General features: G+C 41.4%; 1 protein-coding gene across 1 annotated transcript; it reads right to left on the reverse strand.

The window, feature by feature from the left end:
* Window positions 1–332: 332 nt before the first annotated feature.
* LOC116118448 lies at window positions 333–935 on the reverse strand. The gene is made up of 2 exons (XM_031404440.1): window positions 648–935; window positions 333–554 (listed from the first exon to the last, which is right to left on the reverse strand). The coding sequence occupies exons 1-2, from the start codon at window positions 933–935 to the stop codon at window positions 333–335; spliced, it is 510 nt and encodes a 169-aa protein (XP_031260300.1).
* Window positions 936–15,034: the final 14,099 nt, after the last annotated feature.

A 15,034-nucleotide genomic window follows, 5' to 3' on the forward strand; every position in this document is an offset into this window, starting at 1 on the left:
ACTTCATCCAATTCTTCCATAGATGGTTGGTCCGGCTCGATCGGAGGGGTTGGATGGGACTGTAATTGCTATGAAGTGTTACCCTTGCCCTTGAAGGCATTCTTGTAGCAATCTTTGGAAGCTTTGGGGTCGCCCTTGATCTCTCATATCCCCCACTTGGTAGGAAACCTGATTGTCTGGTGGAACATGGATGGGATTGCTCACATGTCATGGATCTAGGGCCGACCCAAGATGACGTTGTAGGGTGAAGGGCAGTCGATCACCAGAAAGACTGTCTTTTTGTTCACTCCACTAGCGTAGATGGGAAGGATGATTTCTCCGATGGTGTACTTCTACTCAGAACTGAAACCAACCAGCAGTGTCAGCCTCCTATTGATATTTGCTTCTTCCAGACCTATAGCCTTCACTGCTTCAAGGAATAGGATGTTTGTTGAGGAACCTCCATCTATGAATACCCTCTTCACTAGGATGTTGGCGATCTGCAGAGAGATGACTAGAGCATCGTGATGAGGAGCGACCAAGGTGACCGGCTCACCATCTTCAAACTGAATTACCTGATGGGTGTGTGATCGTGAAACCGGATGGATGGACTGCACTTCATGGTGGCTGTTGGCTCTGGCGTATCATTTGGTTGATGAGTAACTGACCTCGCTAATCTCTAATCCCCTGGAGATGAGTGAACAGAATCCTTTTGGTGTGGGTTCCCGCGGAGGTGGTGATGTTTCTTTAGTGCTTTTCTGGCTAATGGTGTTCTTCCCTTTATCCGTTAGGAGATCTCGGAAATGTCCCCTCTTCAAAAGTGCAGCGACCTTGAGCCACAAAGCGATGCAATCTGTAGTGTTATGCCCGTGGTCACCGTGAAACTCGCACCATTTGGTTGTATCTTTCCTTGCTTCGGGATTGAGCTTGCCTGGCCACTTAACGGTGGATCCCATTCATTTCATTATTGCAAATACTTGGGCCAGTTCGACGTTGAGGTTATACTTCGGTATCTTGTATCGGCTCGGTCCAACATGTATGTTATCGGTTCTCGTTGATTGGCAATCATAGGCTTCCTGACTCTACTCACGTTATATGCTGGGGGTTGATAATGGTGTTCCACTGATCTGTGCTCTGGCTTCCTGTCATTCCGCCTTGGGTTGTATCTGGCGTGAGTCGCCCGGTTTATCTCATCTTACTCCCACCTTATCTGGATCACTGCTCGAGCCAAAGCGTCTTCTATCGTGGTACAACCCAGCTTTGTCAGTTATTTGTATAGTTCTTCATCCGGGAGGAGACCCTTCCTAAAGGCGTCTACGGCTGTCTCGGGGTTACAAGAAGGGATGGAGATCTTCTCTTTGTTGAATCTGCTAACATATTCTCTTAGTGGCTCTCCCCTCCTCTGGTATACTCTGTATAGATCGGCTGATAGCTTCTCGAGTTTCTTACTGCTGGCAAACTGCTCCACAAAGGTGTCGGTAAGTTGAGCGAATGAGTCAATGGAATAGTTCAGGAGGTTTGTGTACCACTGGATTGCTGGATCGGATAAGCTTGAACCAAAGCCTTTGCACATGCAGGCTTCCCTAAGTGCTCGGGGTATTGAGACAGTGAACATCCGCTGCTTGTACGAGGCTATGTGGTCATCCGAGTTGGTTGTGCCGTCATAGGATTTCATGCTGGGGATAGTGAACTTCTGGGGCATGTCAGCTAGGGTGATCTCATCCACGAAGGGCGAGTCAACGTAGCAGTGAGGCCTGTTTTTCTTGGTCGGGATTGGCATTCTTGGGATGCGCCTCATCACTGCCTCTACATTAGCCAGCCACTTGGCCAATACCTGTTCCATATGAGAGAGGGACACCACTAAGTCATCCCGTTTGATTAGGTCGGCTTTTGCACTCGTCCTCAACATATTCCGTTGGGCCATCCCGTGCGATGTAGTTTGGTGGATCATTCCTTCGTGCACACCTTGGTAGCCTGGATCTCCGTTTACTCCCTCTGGTTGGATGACTCCCATGGTAACTAATCTGGTGTTTCGCCCTACATGAATAGTCAGGGGGGTTGTTTGATATTCACTCAGTCCATCAAGATGGGTGGGCTTGGGTGCTACAGTTTGGTTGGGTAGGTCAGTCAACTCATGAGGGTGAATCGAGCCGAATGATGTTTGTGTGGGGATGGTAAGGATGGGTTGGTCTTGCGGACGTGGGCTTTTTGCTACTTGGGCGTCTTGATCTCGAGACTGGTGTGGATCAGATGAGTGAGGTTCTGTTGGCGTATCCTTTTCTCCATGAGTCAAGACCAAATCGTCGCCCACCGATGCAATTAATGGACGTGGCCTTTTACTGGAGGTTGCGGGCCTGTGCTCTGGGGTTTGGAGAGGTTGCATAGATGGAATCGGGGCGCGGAATTGATTGGGAGGTATCTGGCAAAGCAGGAGCTCCAGATCATAGAACTGACTCACCTTCTCTTTTAGAGACTGGTTTTCGGCCCTGATGGAGGCGTTTTTGGTCTGGATTGCAGTGTTCTTGGCTTCCAGTGTGGCCACCTTGTCTGAATTCTACTGCATGAGGGCGGTCAAAGCCTCTAGTTTAGCCTCGAGGCTGGGATTAGCATTGTCCAAATGGTCAGCCATGGAAAATTCCTCTATACAGCAAGGTTCGTCGAGCCGAATGATTGCTAGAGGCCCCACGGTGGGCGCCAAATTATAGACATAAAAATCTACCTATACGGAAAGAGGGTCTGATCCTGTGAGGTTGAGGCCACTAGCGATCCGCTACACCTACACACGTAGAGCAACGAACATGAAGCGACGGAAAACACCAGGGTGGTGTTTGTCATAGACACTCCGACACTCAAGTCAGCAAGGCTGAAAGAGGCAAATTTAGTGAGGGCTAGGGAGTAGAGAGGTTACCAGAAGTCTAGTCAGGGATTGTGACTACGATGGTGATGTGAAGTTCTCAAGTAGGAACTCCGGATGTGAAGGTGTAGTATATTCTCCCTTGTGAGAAGGCTGGCCTCTGTTTATATAGTGACTGTCTGGTCTCTCAATCCTGGTGGGATTAGGAGTTCTCGTCGCAATCCCTTTCCTCCAGGGATACGCCCTTTGATCCCCTTATCGTAGCATGAGAGGGAATCCTAGTGTGACTCTGATACGGACCCTAAAGGAATTAGGGCGGTGGTAAGCTATCTTACCAGTGTTCAAACAGGAAAGTGATCTCGAATAGGAAAGTGATCTGTGGATGTCCGTGGGCTTTGAACTCGCTCATAGGTCCAGGAAGTGGATTAGGATTAGGATTAGGAGGCTTGGGCCCGGATGGTTTGGGCCAGTAATATCTCGTACCAGATGGGCCTAATCCGGATTGGGCCGCGTCGGGATTGGGCCTGGTCTCTTTCTCATTCGGTCTCTTTTCCCTATTTGGGCTAAGGACGATTTTTGACCCTAATAATGAGCTTAGATCAAAAGATGATCTTTGTCCTCAAACTTCACCTATCTAAAATTGCATCACCCACTTATACATCTAAGATGGTCCAATTAAGTTTAAGATTGATGGCAAATTAATTGTGACCGTTGATGGTGGCTCACTCTTGGTCCTAGTGTTAACCATCACACAATTGTTTTTAATTTACATAAACCTATACATACATACAAACATACATACATACTAAATGATGTAAAATTTGCTAATAAATAGTTTAGTGAAATTTCAATTAAATACTAATAATTTTGTATACTATATATGTTAAAAGTTAAATACTTAAGATATTAACTATGATATATGTAAAGTAATATTATATAACTAAATAAACATGGTTTTTAAGTGCTTTTTATTTGTCAATTTGTTGGCTTTCTATCTGTAATGTTGGCAAATAGACATTTAAAACTTTTGTCAAATGTGATGGATCATCACAAATCTCGTGAAAGAGATGTACACTGTAATGTGTGGCTTACTTGGAACATTGGGCTTGTATGGTGTTCAATAGGTCCTAGGGATTAGTTGAGCTTTCATGCAAGCTGACTCGGACATCCCGGTTATAAAAAATAAAATAAAATAAAATAAATAAAAAACTTCTTTGATATTAGATGATAAAATTTTAAGAAGATGTACACAAATGGGAAATGACTTCAAATAAAATTAAACTAATTAGGCACATGATTACATAGACCTAACACGGATTACTACTTAGACAAACCACATGATAATTGGTCCTTAAAATTATAATAAACTTTTTAAAGTATAGTATACATCACCATGTATTCATAATTGTTATGCCTAAAAAATCAATGTTGACGTAAGCTTACATCAGCGAGCACCAATAAGAATTAAGGAAGGTTTTGCACCACTAAGAATCTGCCATGTCGCCCCAAGACAGAGAGAATATGACTATCACCAACTCAGTAAGCTCAAGTTTAGTCTGTGAATGAATGTGGTCCGCACACCTGTCCAAACCCCATATAATTTAAGGATATTTCCTAAGTTATCACCCAATGGGATACAAGGAAGGACTTGCATGGCACCTACCTGTTTACAGACTTGTAATCATTGCCGTAAACTTAGTAGCTATAAATAGAGGACTCCCCCTCACAAAATCAGGATCAAACTCTCTGAATTCAACAAAGCAAATAGCAAAGACAGTCCATAAGAAAGAGACTGGCTTAATATTCACTCAGAATAACAAGTTCTTGTAATTCTGCTCACCGCTAGCAACCTCTTGTAAACTTGGCTAATTACCAAGAACACTCATATAAAAGACAACAATGGATGTAGGAATCTCTTTAAGCATCTTAACCACTATAAAAATTCTCACTATCTCATTTATTATTCAGTCTTTGCATGCTTTTTCTAACCTTCAATCAATTGTTCACGTGTAATTTCTAAGACCCTCTTAGCACTTTACATGTGCGAAGTCATTGGTGTCAAAATTACGCATCAACAACTTGGTGCTAGAAGAAGGTCCAGATTTCACATCAGCTCTTCATCTGGTAATCTCAACTAATCAATCAGTTCAACTTGCAAAACTCATGGCTCGTGGTCTTGAAACTGAGTGCACTAGCACCAACAACAAGGAGACCCTACGCATTCAGGAGACTACTCCTCCCGAAATAGCTCCATCTCCCAAAGTACTATGATAGGCATCCCCTCGACTTCCCAGGCAGACCCTACTCAGATCAGCTACCTGGAGAAATTTGACAACACCCTCCAAACAATGAGCCAAAGGCTAGATCGTTTGGATCAGGTCGTGCCGTCAAATTCTAACAAGGAAGTACCACCTCCAAAAACGCTTGTAGGTCACACTAAAGCGTGGAAATGAGCAAAAGCTCATACCACACGCACTACAGTGCGTAAAGATAAAGGGAAGCAAGTGGCCGAACATGGGCAGAAAGGGCACCCCCACAAGAGTACTCGACAGGGAGATTCCCACTATCGTCGACATGATGGTCCCCACCATCACCGTGAGGGAAGTGTCCACCATCAGTAGGTCAGTTCTGACCACCGCAGAGGTAGCAAAAACTCCCCAAGCCATTCAGTGCCTTCACAAGGCTTCAATCAGCATGTGTCAAGGCATGCTGAACAGCCAAGGCAAAGAAAGTACTAACCTGCTATCTTTCCTTAATCGCAATCATAGGGAACGTACCTATATTACAGAAAGTGATGCCCAGAGGGCTCCGCTTCGTCAAATAGAGGAATTACAACGAGCTCTGGATCAACTTAGAGCTCAACAGAACGAGTAGGGGCAGGTCACTGAGGCATCTCCCTTTTCTCTACTAGTTTTGACTGCTCCTCTCTCGTCAAGATTTAGAATGTCTAACATGAGGGCATTCGATGAGAATTCTGATCCACAAGATCACCTCTATGAGTTCAATGACCTCAAGAAGCTTCACCAAGTTTCCAACTTGGCAAAATGTTGCTACTAAGCAATGACTCTATCTGCCTATGCTCAACATTGGTTCAGATCTCTTCCACCATGGTCTATCAACTCGTGGCAATAGATGAGCTCGTTGTTCTTAAGACACTTCCAGGCCAATTGGAAGTTCTCAATGCCGTTAAGCTACCTTAGCAACATATGACAAGAGAAGAATGAGTCTCTCTAGTCCTATATTTATAGATTTCACAAGGAACTGAACAAGGTGGCTGATGCGTGTTTCCTACAACATGCAATATGTAGCAAGTATACTAATCACTCAAGTAATAAAGTGATGAGTGAGTATCGTTCCCACGAGGAATGCTAGCTAAGCACTAAGTATCCTACTGTTCTCAAGTTGGAGAAATCGACTTCTTTTGGATTAATGGGAGCAATTTTAATTAAAGAAAACAAAATCTGAAATTACTGACTAAAATTTAACTATGAAATGCGAGATGAAAAAAAAATACGGATAGAATCAATTCAATTAAAAAGGGTAGGGTTTTGACTTCATTCGGACTTTATGGGTTAAACCTAAAAATTAAACTACATTCACATTCATATGCATTGGTTGTAAATCGAACTCACTAAGGTGTTAAACATACCTTCTCAGGCTATGTTTTCCTATTCTTCCTTATTAACTTTCCGCACCCAACAATTTGAAAGTTAGCAATTCCAAACTCATTAAGCATAAGAATCCTACAATGATTTCATTAATTCTTGAATCTATCTCTAGCATCCAATACTATAATGGTGCTTACCCAAGAAGCCTAACATGATTCATTTCTCAATCTCATCATGTTCATCACATAAAGCATTAAAACTCAGAGCAAACACACAATCAAAGCATAGTCAAATGAACATAAAACAATCAATCACTCAACCCATTAAAATCCGAATTACAATCAAAACCCTAACCCAAAATGGGTTAGTTCATAGCTAAATCAACACTACAAATAAGAAAAATGATACTATTCAAGTTCAACATAATGAAAAGTAAGAGAAAGGACAAGAAATCTCCCCAAATGATGAATCCCTTGGTTCAAAATCGAATCTTCACCCTTCTAATCGCTAAATCTCTCCAAGCTTAATCAAAGAAAATGTAAAAGCTGCTAAACCTACTTCCTGGACGACACTGGACAAAAAGGCTAAGTGTTCCTTTTATACCTCGCCCAAAATCCTAAGAAAAACATGCACAAAGTAAAACTATGCGTTTCACAAAACTGGAATTTACGACCGTCGCCGCGGCAAAGCTTCTTGAAAAGCTCTGAATTTACAGAACTGCCACTCTGCTTGCATCTTCGCTCGATTCTTCGATTCTCTGTACTCTCCCTTTGGAACAAGCCTCATCGTGCTTTATCCTGCTTCAGAACTCTCCTAACTTCTAAGATCCGCTAACTTCTGAGTCAAAAATTTCCAATTTTGTCCTTATTTGCTCAAAATGTCCATTTGAACCTGAAACACGAAATGTAAAGAATTAAGCAACAATTCGGGTCAAAATGCACTAGAAAGTACCTAAAATCCGATTAAAAAGTCTAATGAAAACTGTATAATCCACGGATTATCAATGGCTAATACACCCGAGGATTCAGTTTGAACTCTCATAATTGCCGGAGTTTGCCTGCAAGTTGACCTATGGAAGAAATTGTAATCTAAGGACGATATTTCCCTAACTCGTTTCCACAATCTAATAGAGATATATCTATGGATAGAAAACTCAATGGTAGCTTTAAATCGCCATGACCCCGAGCCTTCAACTTCCCAATTGGAGGAAAGAATACCGGGGAGAGAGGAGTACAAGATCTGATCGCAAATAGGCTAATAATTATCAAAGAAAGGGAAAGAAACAACGGTTTGAGCCCAAAGAAATCCTATGCTCCAATTCCTCGTCGCAATCGCAGCCGTGATCTTTTTACTCCACTTAATGCATTGGTTTCATCTATTTTGGATAAATCGAAAAAAGCTAATATGCTCGGAGAGCCAAAGCCCATGAAAAAGCCTACCTATAAAAGGAGTGCCAAGAAATATTGTTGTTACCACCGGGATAATGGGCATCACACCAATGAGTGCTGAGCTCTTAAGCAGGCAATTAAAGATCTCATAAAAAAAAAAGGGAACTTCAAGGAGTATGTTGATGGTCTAACTCCCTTTAGGGAGACGGATCAAGAAAGTGATGGGGGAAAAGGCGCCAAGGTCATAAAGGTCTTTAATTGGTAGGGACCATCTTTGGGGGACCTCACATAGCCGGGAACTCTTGGAATGCACAAGAAAAATATGCTCGAGAGGCTCGACATGAGCCTTTAAATGTTCTGAATTTGAAACTGCAACCCATTAAGCAGTGTAGAGAATAGGAGATTACCTTCTATTTGTGAGATGCAACACTAGTGCACCACCCTCATGAGGATGCACTCATTGTCATGGCTGAGATAGGAAGGTGCAAAGTCCACAGGATGTTGGTAGACAATGGGAGCATCGTGAATATCTTATTTTAGCGAGCCTTTAAAGAGATGAGGCTAGAAGATACAAACCTGAAGCCTGTCACCAGTCCTCTATATGGTTTTATCGGGGACCATCTAACTCCTCAAGGAATGATTTCTCTTTCAGTCACTTTGGGAGATCCCCATGAAGTGACAAAAATGACAGAATTTTTGGTAGTGGATTGTCCTTCAGCGTTTAATGTCATCCTTGGACGACCTCTACTACGAAATTTCAAGGCTATCACCTCAATTTACCATCAGAAGATGAAGTTTCCCACTCCGACAGAGTGTGGGGAAGTCAATGGATCATAGCATGAATCTCGTGTCTGCTATAACCAAGTAGTCCAAATAGTATGTAAAGGGAAAGGGAAAAGGAAGCAACCAGAAGGCATTCCTGAACAGGCAATGACGATCAACAGGATAGAGTCATAGCCTAGTCCAGTGGAAGATAGCATTGATCCTCATGTTCAAGAGGAGTATACCCATGGTTGAGACTTTAGTTAAAGTACCTGTCGAGGAGAATGAGCCGACTCTTTTGTTGAGAATCGGAAGCAATCTCAACCCTTACCTCGCTAACAATTTAACGAGCTTCCTTAGATAGAATATAGATGTTTTTGCATAGACTCATGCCTACATGATCAAGATTAGCCTAGATGTTATATGTCATGCACTCAACATCGATAGAGAATTCAAACCAATTCGCCAAAAGAGAAGGGTTATGGACCCAGAGCACTATGTGGCTCTTAAAGTTGAAGTGGATAAGCTCATCTCAATTAGGTTCATTTGGGAAGCTCATTTCCCCAATTGGGTCGCCAATCCTATTTTGGTGAAAAAGTCCAACGATAAGTGGCGAACCTGTGTTGATTTCATTGATTTCAACAAAGTCTGCCCAAAAGACAGTTTCCCTCTACCAAGAATAGATCAGCTTGTTGATTCTACTTTTGGGCACGAGCTACTGAGCTTCATGGATGCCTATTCGAGATATAATTCAGATTTTGATGTTCACGTTTAACGAGGAGCATACCTCGTTTGTCATAGATTGAGGACTGTACTACTATAAAGTCATACCTTTTGGTCTGAAAAACATTGGGATGACCTACCAACGTCTAGTTAACCGTATGTTTTTCGAGCATATTGGGAAAACAATGGAGGTTTATGTTGATGACATGTTGGTCAAGTCGTAAGTCACTTCAGATCACATAGCCAACCTTACTAAAATGTTTGATATACTCTGAAGATATAGAATAAAGCTTAATCCTTTTAGGTGTTCATTTAGAGTATCCTCAACAAAATTCTTGGGGTATATGGTTAACCATTGAGAATTGAAGTCAACCCCGAAAAGATCCAAGCTCTTCTAGATATGAAAAGTCCCATAAATCGTAAACAAGGTCAGGGCTTGAATGGGAGAATAGCGGCTCTCAGTCGCTTCTTATCAAGAGCAATAGATCATTGTTTGCCATTCTTTAATATACTTAGAGCCAACAAGAGATTTGAATGGACTCTAGAGTGTGAGTAGGCCTTCTAGAACATAAAAGAGCATCTTGGAAAACCACCTCTTCTATCTAAGCCTCTTCTTAAGGAAATATTGTTTCTCTACCTGTTCGTCTCTAAGAATGCGGTCAGTGCAGCTTGCATTTGGGAAGAAAGCAGAATTCAGTGGCCAGTATATTACACAAGTAAGTGATTACTGGATGTCGACTCAAGGTATCTAAAGATGGAACGATTAGCCTTTGCCTTGCTGATCGCTTCTAGAAAGCTGTGACCTTATTTCCATGCCCACACCATCCATGTGTTAACAAATTATCCACTCAGATAGGTCCTTCAAAAGCCAAAGGCCTCGGGTAAATTACTCAAATGGGCTATGGAACTAAGTCAGTTCGATCCACATTACAGACCGAAAACAACAATCAAAAGGCAAGTTGTAACTGACTTCATAACGGAGTTCTCTTATCAGCTAGATCAAGAAATCGAACAGCCAGCCAGTGAAGACATCCAAGAAACTATTCGAAACTTGTCAACATGGAGTCTCTATGTTGACGGGTCTTGTAACAAAAGAAGAGCGATAGCTAGTCTTCTGCTCATTAGTCTTGAGGGAAGCCCTTAGGTTTAGATTCAAAGCCACTAATAATGAGGTTGAATATGAAGCACTATTTACTGGTTTGTGACTAGCAAGAGAGATAGGGTCAAATATGATCGACATCAATAACGACTCTCAGCTGATAGTCAACTAGAGTTTGGGAGAATATCAAGCCAAAGAAGATAATATGATCAGTTACTTGAAGAAAGTCAAGGTCGCACTCAAGCCTTTCAAGCACTACACGTTTAAGAAAATCCCAAGAGATAACAATTCTACCGCGGATGCTTCAACAAAGATAGCTTCATCGCTAGACTTTGATGCACCAGACAGTATCCCGGTCAAATACATTGAAGTTCTCAACATCAACTCACTTGACTAAACAGTGGCTACAACTGAATCTATGTCTTGGATGATTCTAATCATTCAGTATCTCAAAGAAGAGATTCTTCCTAACAACAAGATTGAGGCAAGACTCTTATAGACTATAGCTACTCGTTACACCTTAATAGGAGATCAGTTGTATAAGCGAGGGTTTAACACTTCCCTCATCCAATGTGTGACAGATGAAGATGCAGACTACATCATGAGAGAGATACATGAGGGGATTTGTAGTAATCACACTGCTGCACGATCTCTCACCAATAAAATTATCTGTCAGGGATATTATTGGCCCCTACTTCATGAAGACACCTACAACTTTGTGAAGAAGTGTGATAAGTGCTAGAGATTCGCGAATATCTCGCGAGCTCCTTCCCACCAATTGATAACGATGACTAGTCTTTGGTCATTCGCTATGTGGGGCCCCTATTATCAGTAATTCCAAACTCTTGTATAGCTTATATGATCTATTTTTCTTGTAAATATTGTTAATAAGATTATTCTCATTTTTTTTCAAGAATTACTTGTGTCATAATCTCAAGTTTTAATAAGCTTGATTATTTGTAATGTTCTACAAGTTTTACGATGAGAAAAGTTATATGTATTTCGTGAAGTACTTAAGCTATAAAAGTGCTATCACAAATAGTCAAAAAGTCTATTTATATACTGGCAAAATATGTACATGGACGACCAGCAAGCTACAAAGAAAATGAAAAGAAACAAAAGAGGCTCTTCCGAAGTAGGCGGAAGGGAGGTTGATCATTTATCTTGAACTTCAGGATCCCTAACTTTAGTTACTACGACGTTAGAGTCGGTTGCTTAGTCTTTAGGGTTTTATGTTTCTTGTTGATCTTCCTCTTGGGTAGTCTCTTAATCTTCTTGTTTGTCAGCTGACTACATCGATACAAGCACTACCTAATACTCTTCAGGGAGGTTCGAAATGTCCAAGTTTGGATTGTCTGCTCACAAACTATGAATAATTTGCAATGACCAATGACTGCCTTTCCTTTTAACCTCGTTGCTTAGCTGCTTCATCTACTCAGTCAATGAAGTGATCCGCCTATAAGCCATCTCGAGCTCTATGTCTTTCTCTTTCATTTTCTTCTATGTGTTCGACCACAAAATAGTTCGAGTCTTTTCGATCTCCTTCTCGCAGTCTAGACTCTCTTGTAGTTCATTTTCTCTTTGTTGAAGCTTTTGCTCTTGCGAGTTCAGATCTCTAGTGATCTTCACTATTGTCATCTAAAGCTCTTTGGTCTAGTTGTCCTTCTTTTGAAGCTCTTGCTTTTGGAACTCTACTGCTCACTGAGCAGAATCCCTTTCTGCTAATAATGTGCTTGTTTGAAGCTGTACATCACTTGCAGCTTCATTTGAAATCGCTAGAGCTTGCTTCAATTTGATGATCTCCTCCTTCATTTCATGAAGTTTTCCACCATAGTATATCTTCATTTTGTTGTGCACAATGTTCAGGGCGAGCAAAGACTGCAAAAGAAAAAGGATAAAGAGTTAGTTTATTTATTTATTTATTTATAGTTTATTTATTTATTTATTTATAAAAACTAAGGAACTCGATCAGTGTTAATGAATTTACAAAGAAAAAAGTTTGCTTTACCTGGCTTTGCATCTGGAGCGCAGTAGCTACAAGATCGAAAGGTCTGGAGGCTATGTACCTTTCGAAGGTTGACGCCAGTTGGCACTCAAGGAGGGTAAACACCACCGGCTTTAGGTGATCTAGTATCTACCCTAGAAAGTCTAGAACAGATTGATCCTAACCTCTCGTGGTAGGGACCTCTTCGGTCTATTCCTGACCAATTTCTCCCTAAGTGGCCGCACCTTCCTTTCCTTGTGAAGCCTCTAATGCACCCTTCGAGGTGACCTTTAAGGTAGGAAGTTGGGTAAGCTATAGCCCACCCAGCAGTATTCTAAAGTCATCCAACTCAGACTCAGATGCTTCAGCTGTTATTGTCTTCCTTTTCCTCGAAGCCATGGTCTTCTTCCTTGCTAAACGAGCTGCAGCAAGCTGGGGAGCTTTTTCATGACGCTTTACAATTAGTTGCATTTTGGTACTAACTTGGGTTCCTATTACAAGGACATCGATCGGAATTGATCCAGCCGGCGAGTCTAGATTCAATCTCGAGAAAGTAATTCCCCAAGATTGCTTCAATTTCTTTGAATGCATGGCATACAAAAATGATCAACGTAAAGAGTCCAAATATGCCAAAGACTTGGGTTTTTTCTATTTAAAAAAAAAAAATTACAAGCTGAATCGTCTAAGTAAGCTTTGGGAGGGAAGAATTCGTACTTTCAAAGATTTTTGGTTGTCGCGACCTCTGTCAGGAAGTTGGCGAATGCTTGGATGCAGTTATGATTAGTCAATAGCTGCAATCTAGTCGTTTTGTTTTCTGCAAAGAAAAGTGTTCATTAGCTTACACTCTAAAAAAGAATTAAGTAAAAAGGATGAACGACCTGAAAATTGAAAGGGCAAAACCTACTTGGTTCCTGAAATTTACAAATACCATCATACTTAAAGGAAAAAATATTTGGTCTCGTAAGCTCCCACGTTACTAGGATAACCAAATATTCCTCCCTCGAACGTTGGTCGTTTGGAGAGGTAGTGCAAGTCCTTATCTTTACTTTTCTTTAAGATATAGGCGTAAGCGAGCCCCAGCGTCATTGGTTCTCTGAGTTCATACTCGTAGAATGATATATACATAGCGACAACTATCATATATGCGTTTGGCGTCAGCTGGAATGGTGTGACCTAGAAGTGGTCGAGAATCGACTTGATGTATGGATGGAAGGGTATCCTCACTCCGCATTTGAAAATAGCTTTCAAGATTGCAGCCAATCCCTCGGGAGGATCTTGGGCAGTGTACATCCTCTTTCGATACACGTCCATATCGATCGCATGTTGATCTAATGTCTTTTTGATTTTGTCTATTGAAATGGTCAACCTTATCACCTTCCCGGGACCTACAAAGGTGTCCGATGAGTGTGAGCTTTCTTCGCTGGCTGTTCTCATCTCAGGGATCTCCGTTGGCCTTAGAGTTTATAAAGGTATGACATTTAGGGGAGACTCAAACCTTTTACCTCATATGACGACTCAGATGAGGTGGAGGATATCTCTACTATTTCTACCATGGTCGTCAAGCTACCCTAAAAACAGTCCTTCAGGACTCTTTACCCCAAGTTTTTTTACTTCAAGTGTTTCTTTAAAATGCTATCCAGAAATGCTCTTTTCCTAAAATCTACCAGATACACCGTGACTGTAAAAAAGAATTTTTTTGTAGGAATGTGAAAAGAAGAGAAAAAGGAAGAAGTTTCTTTACCTCTTGGTTGCCTGAAATGGGTGCTCTATTGTAGCGTTAGGTTCGCATGAACTAATGAAGGAGGAACAAATTTTTTGGGAGGAAGGAAAACATTGTTTTTCTCTATGAAAAAATTTAGCTCTCTGAAAAACTACGGCAAAGTTAGGGTTTTATGGTGAAGACGATGACGCTACAGCTTCTTTATAAGCGATGTTTGGGCAAGAATTCATTATGGGCCGTAGATCATGCCCACATGTCATCGATCCATGGGAAGAGTAACTCCCACGCCTCATAGAAACAATCAATGATTTTCTTTATCGAGAACGTCAATCGCCAGCATGATTATCTCTTTAGCATTTAATGCATCTTCATCCGCATTTAATGCATCAAAAGGGAATGTCATTTCAGTATGACTTGCATTTAGTGCTCATGGCTGACACTTATTGCGCACAGAGACACATTTGTCAAATAAAGTTTTACTTTATTAACCGAGCCAGTTGTCAAGTATAACAAATAATATCTGAAGAGGCCGTACAAAAAAGAAATTTATTCAACATGTCAAACACGAACACCAAACAAGATGATTCAGAATTTTCAACCAAAAAATTTTCTAAGTGTTTTCAAGTCGTGAATGACAATTAGAGTTCAAAACACATCCCAATGACTCAAGACAAGGTCAAGGTCAGATCGGTAGATCTCAGTAAATGATCACGTCAGGTCGCTTGTGTTACTCTCAAGGCATAGTTCGCAACTTGCTTACAGTTTGTGAATCAAATCAAGACAGCATTTCAGAAGTCAGATCAAGCAGTCGGCTTCAGGTTGTCTGCAACGATGTGATTACACCTCAGTACTCAGCTTGAGCAAGCATTTATGAAGTCAAGTTAGGTCGCAACATAATCTTGAAGTTCTCGAAATCC

This window comes from Pistacia vera, unplaced genomic scaffold, assembly GCF_008641045.1.
Source record: "Pistacia vera cultivar Batoury unplaced genomic scaffold, PisVer_v2 Contig845, whole genome shotgun sequence".
NCBI lineage: Eukaryota > Viridiplantae > Streptophyta > Magnoliopsida > Sapindales > Anacardiaceae > Pistacia > Pistacia vera.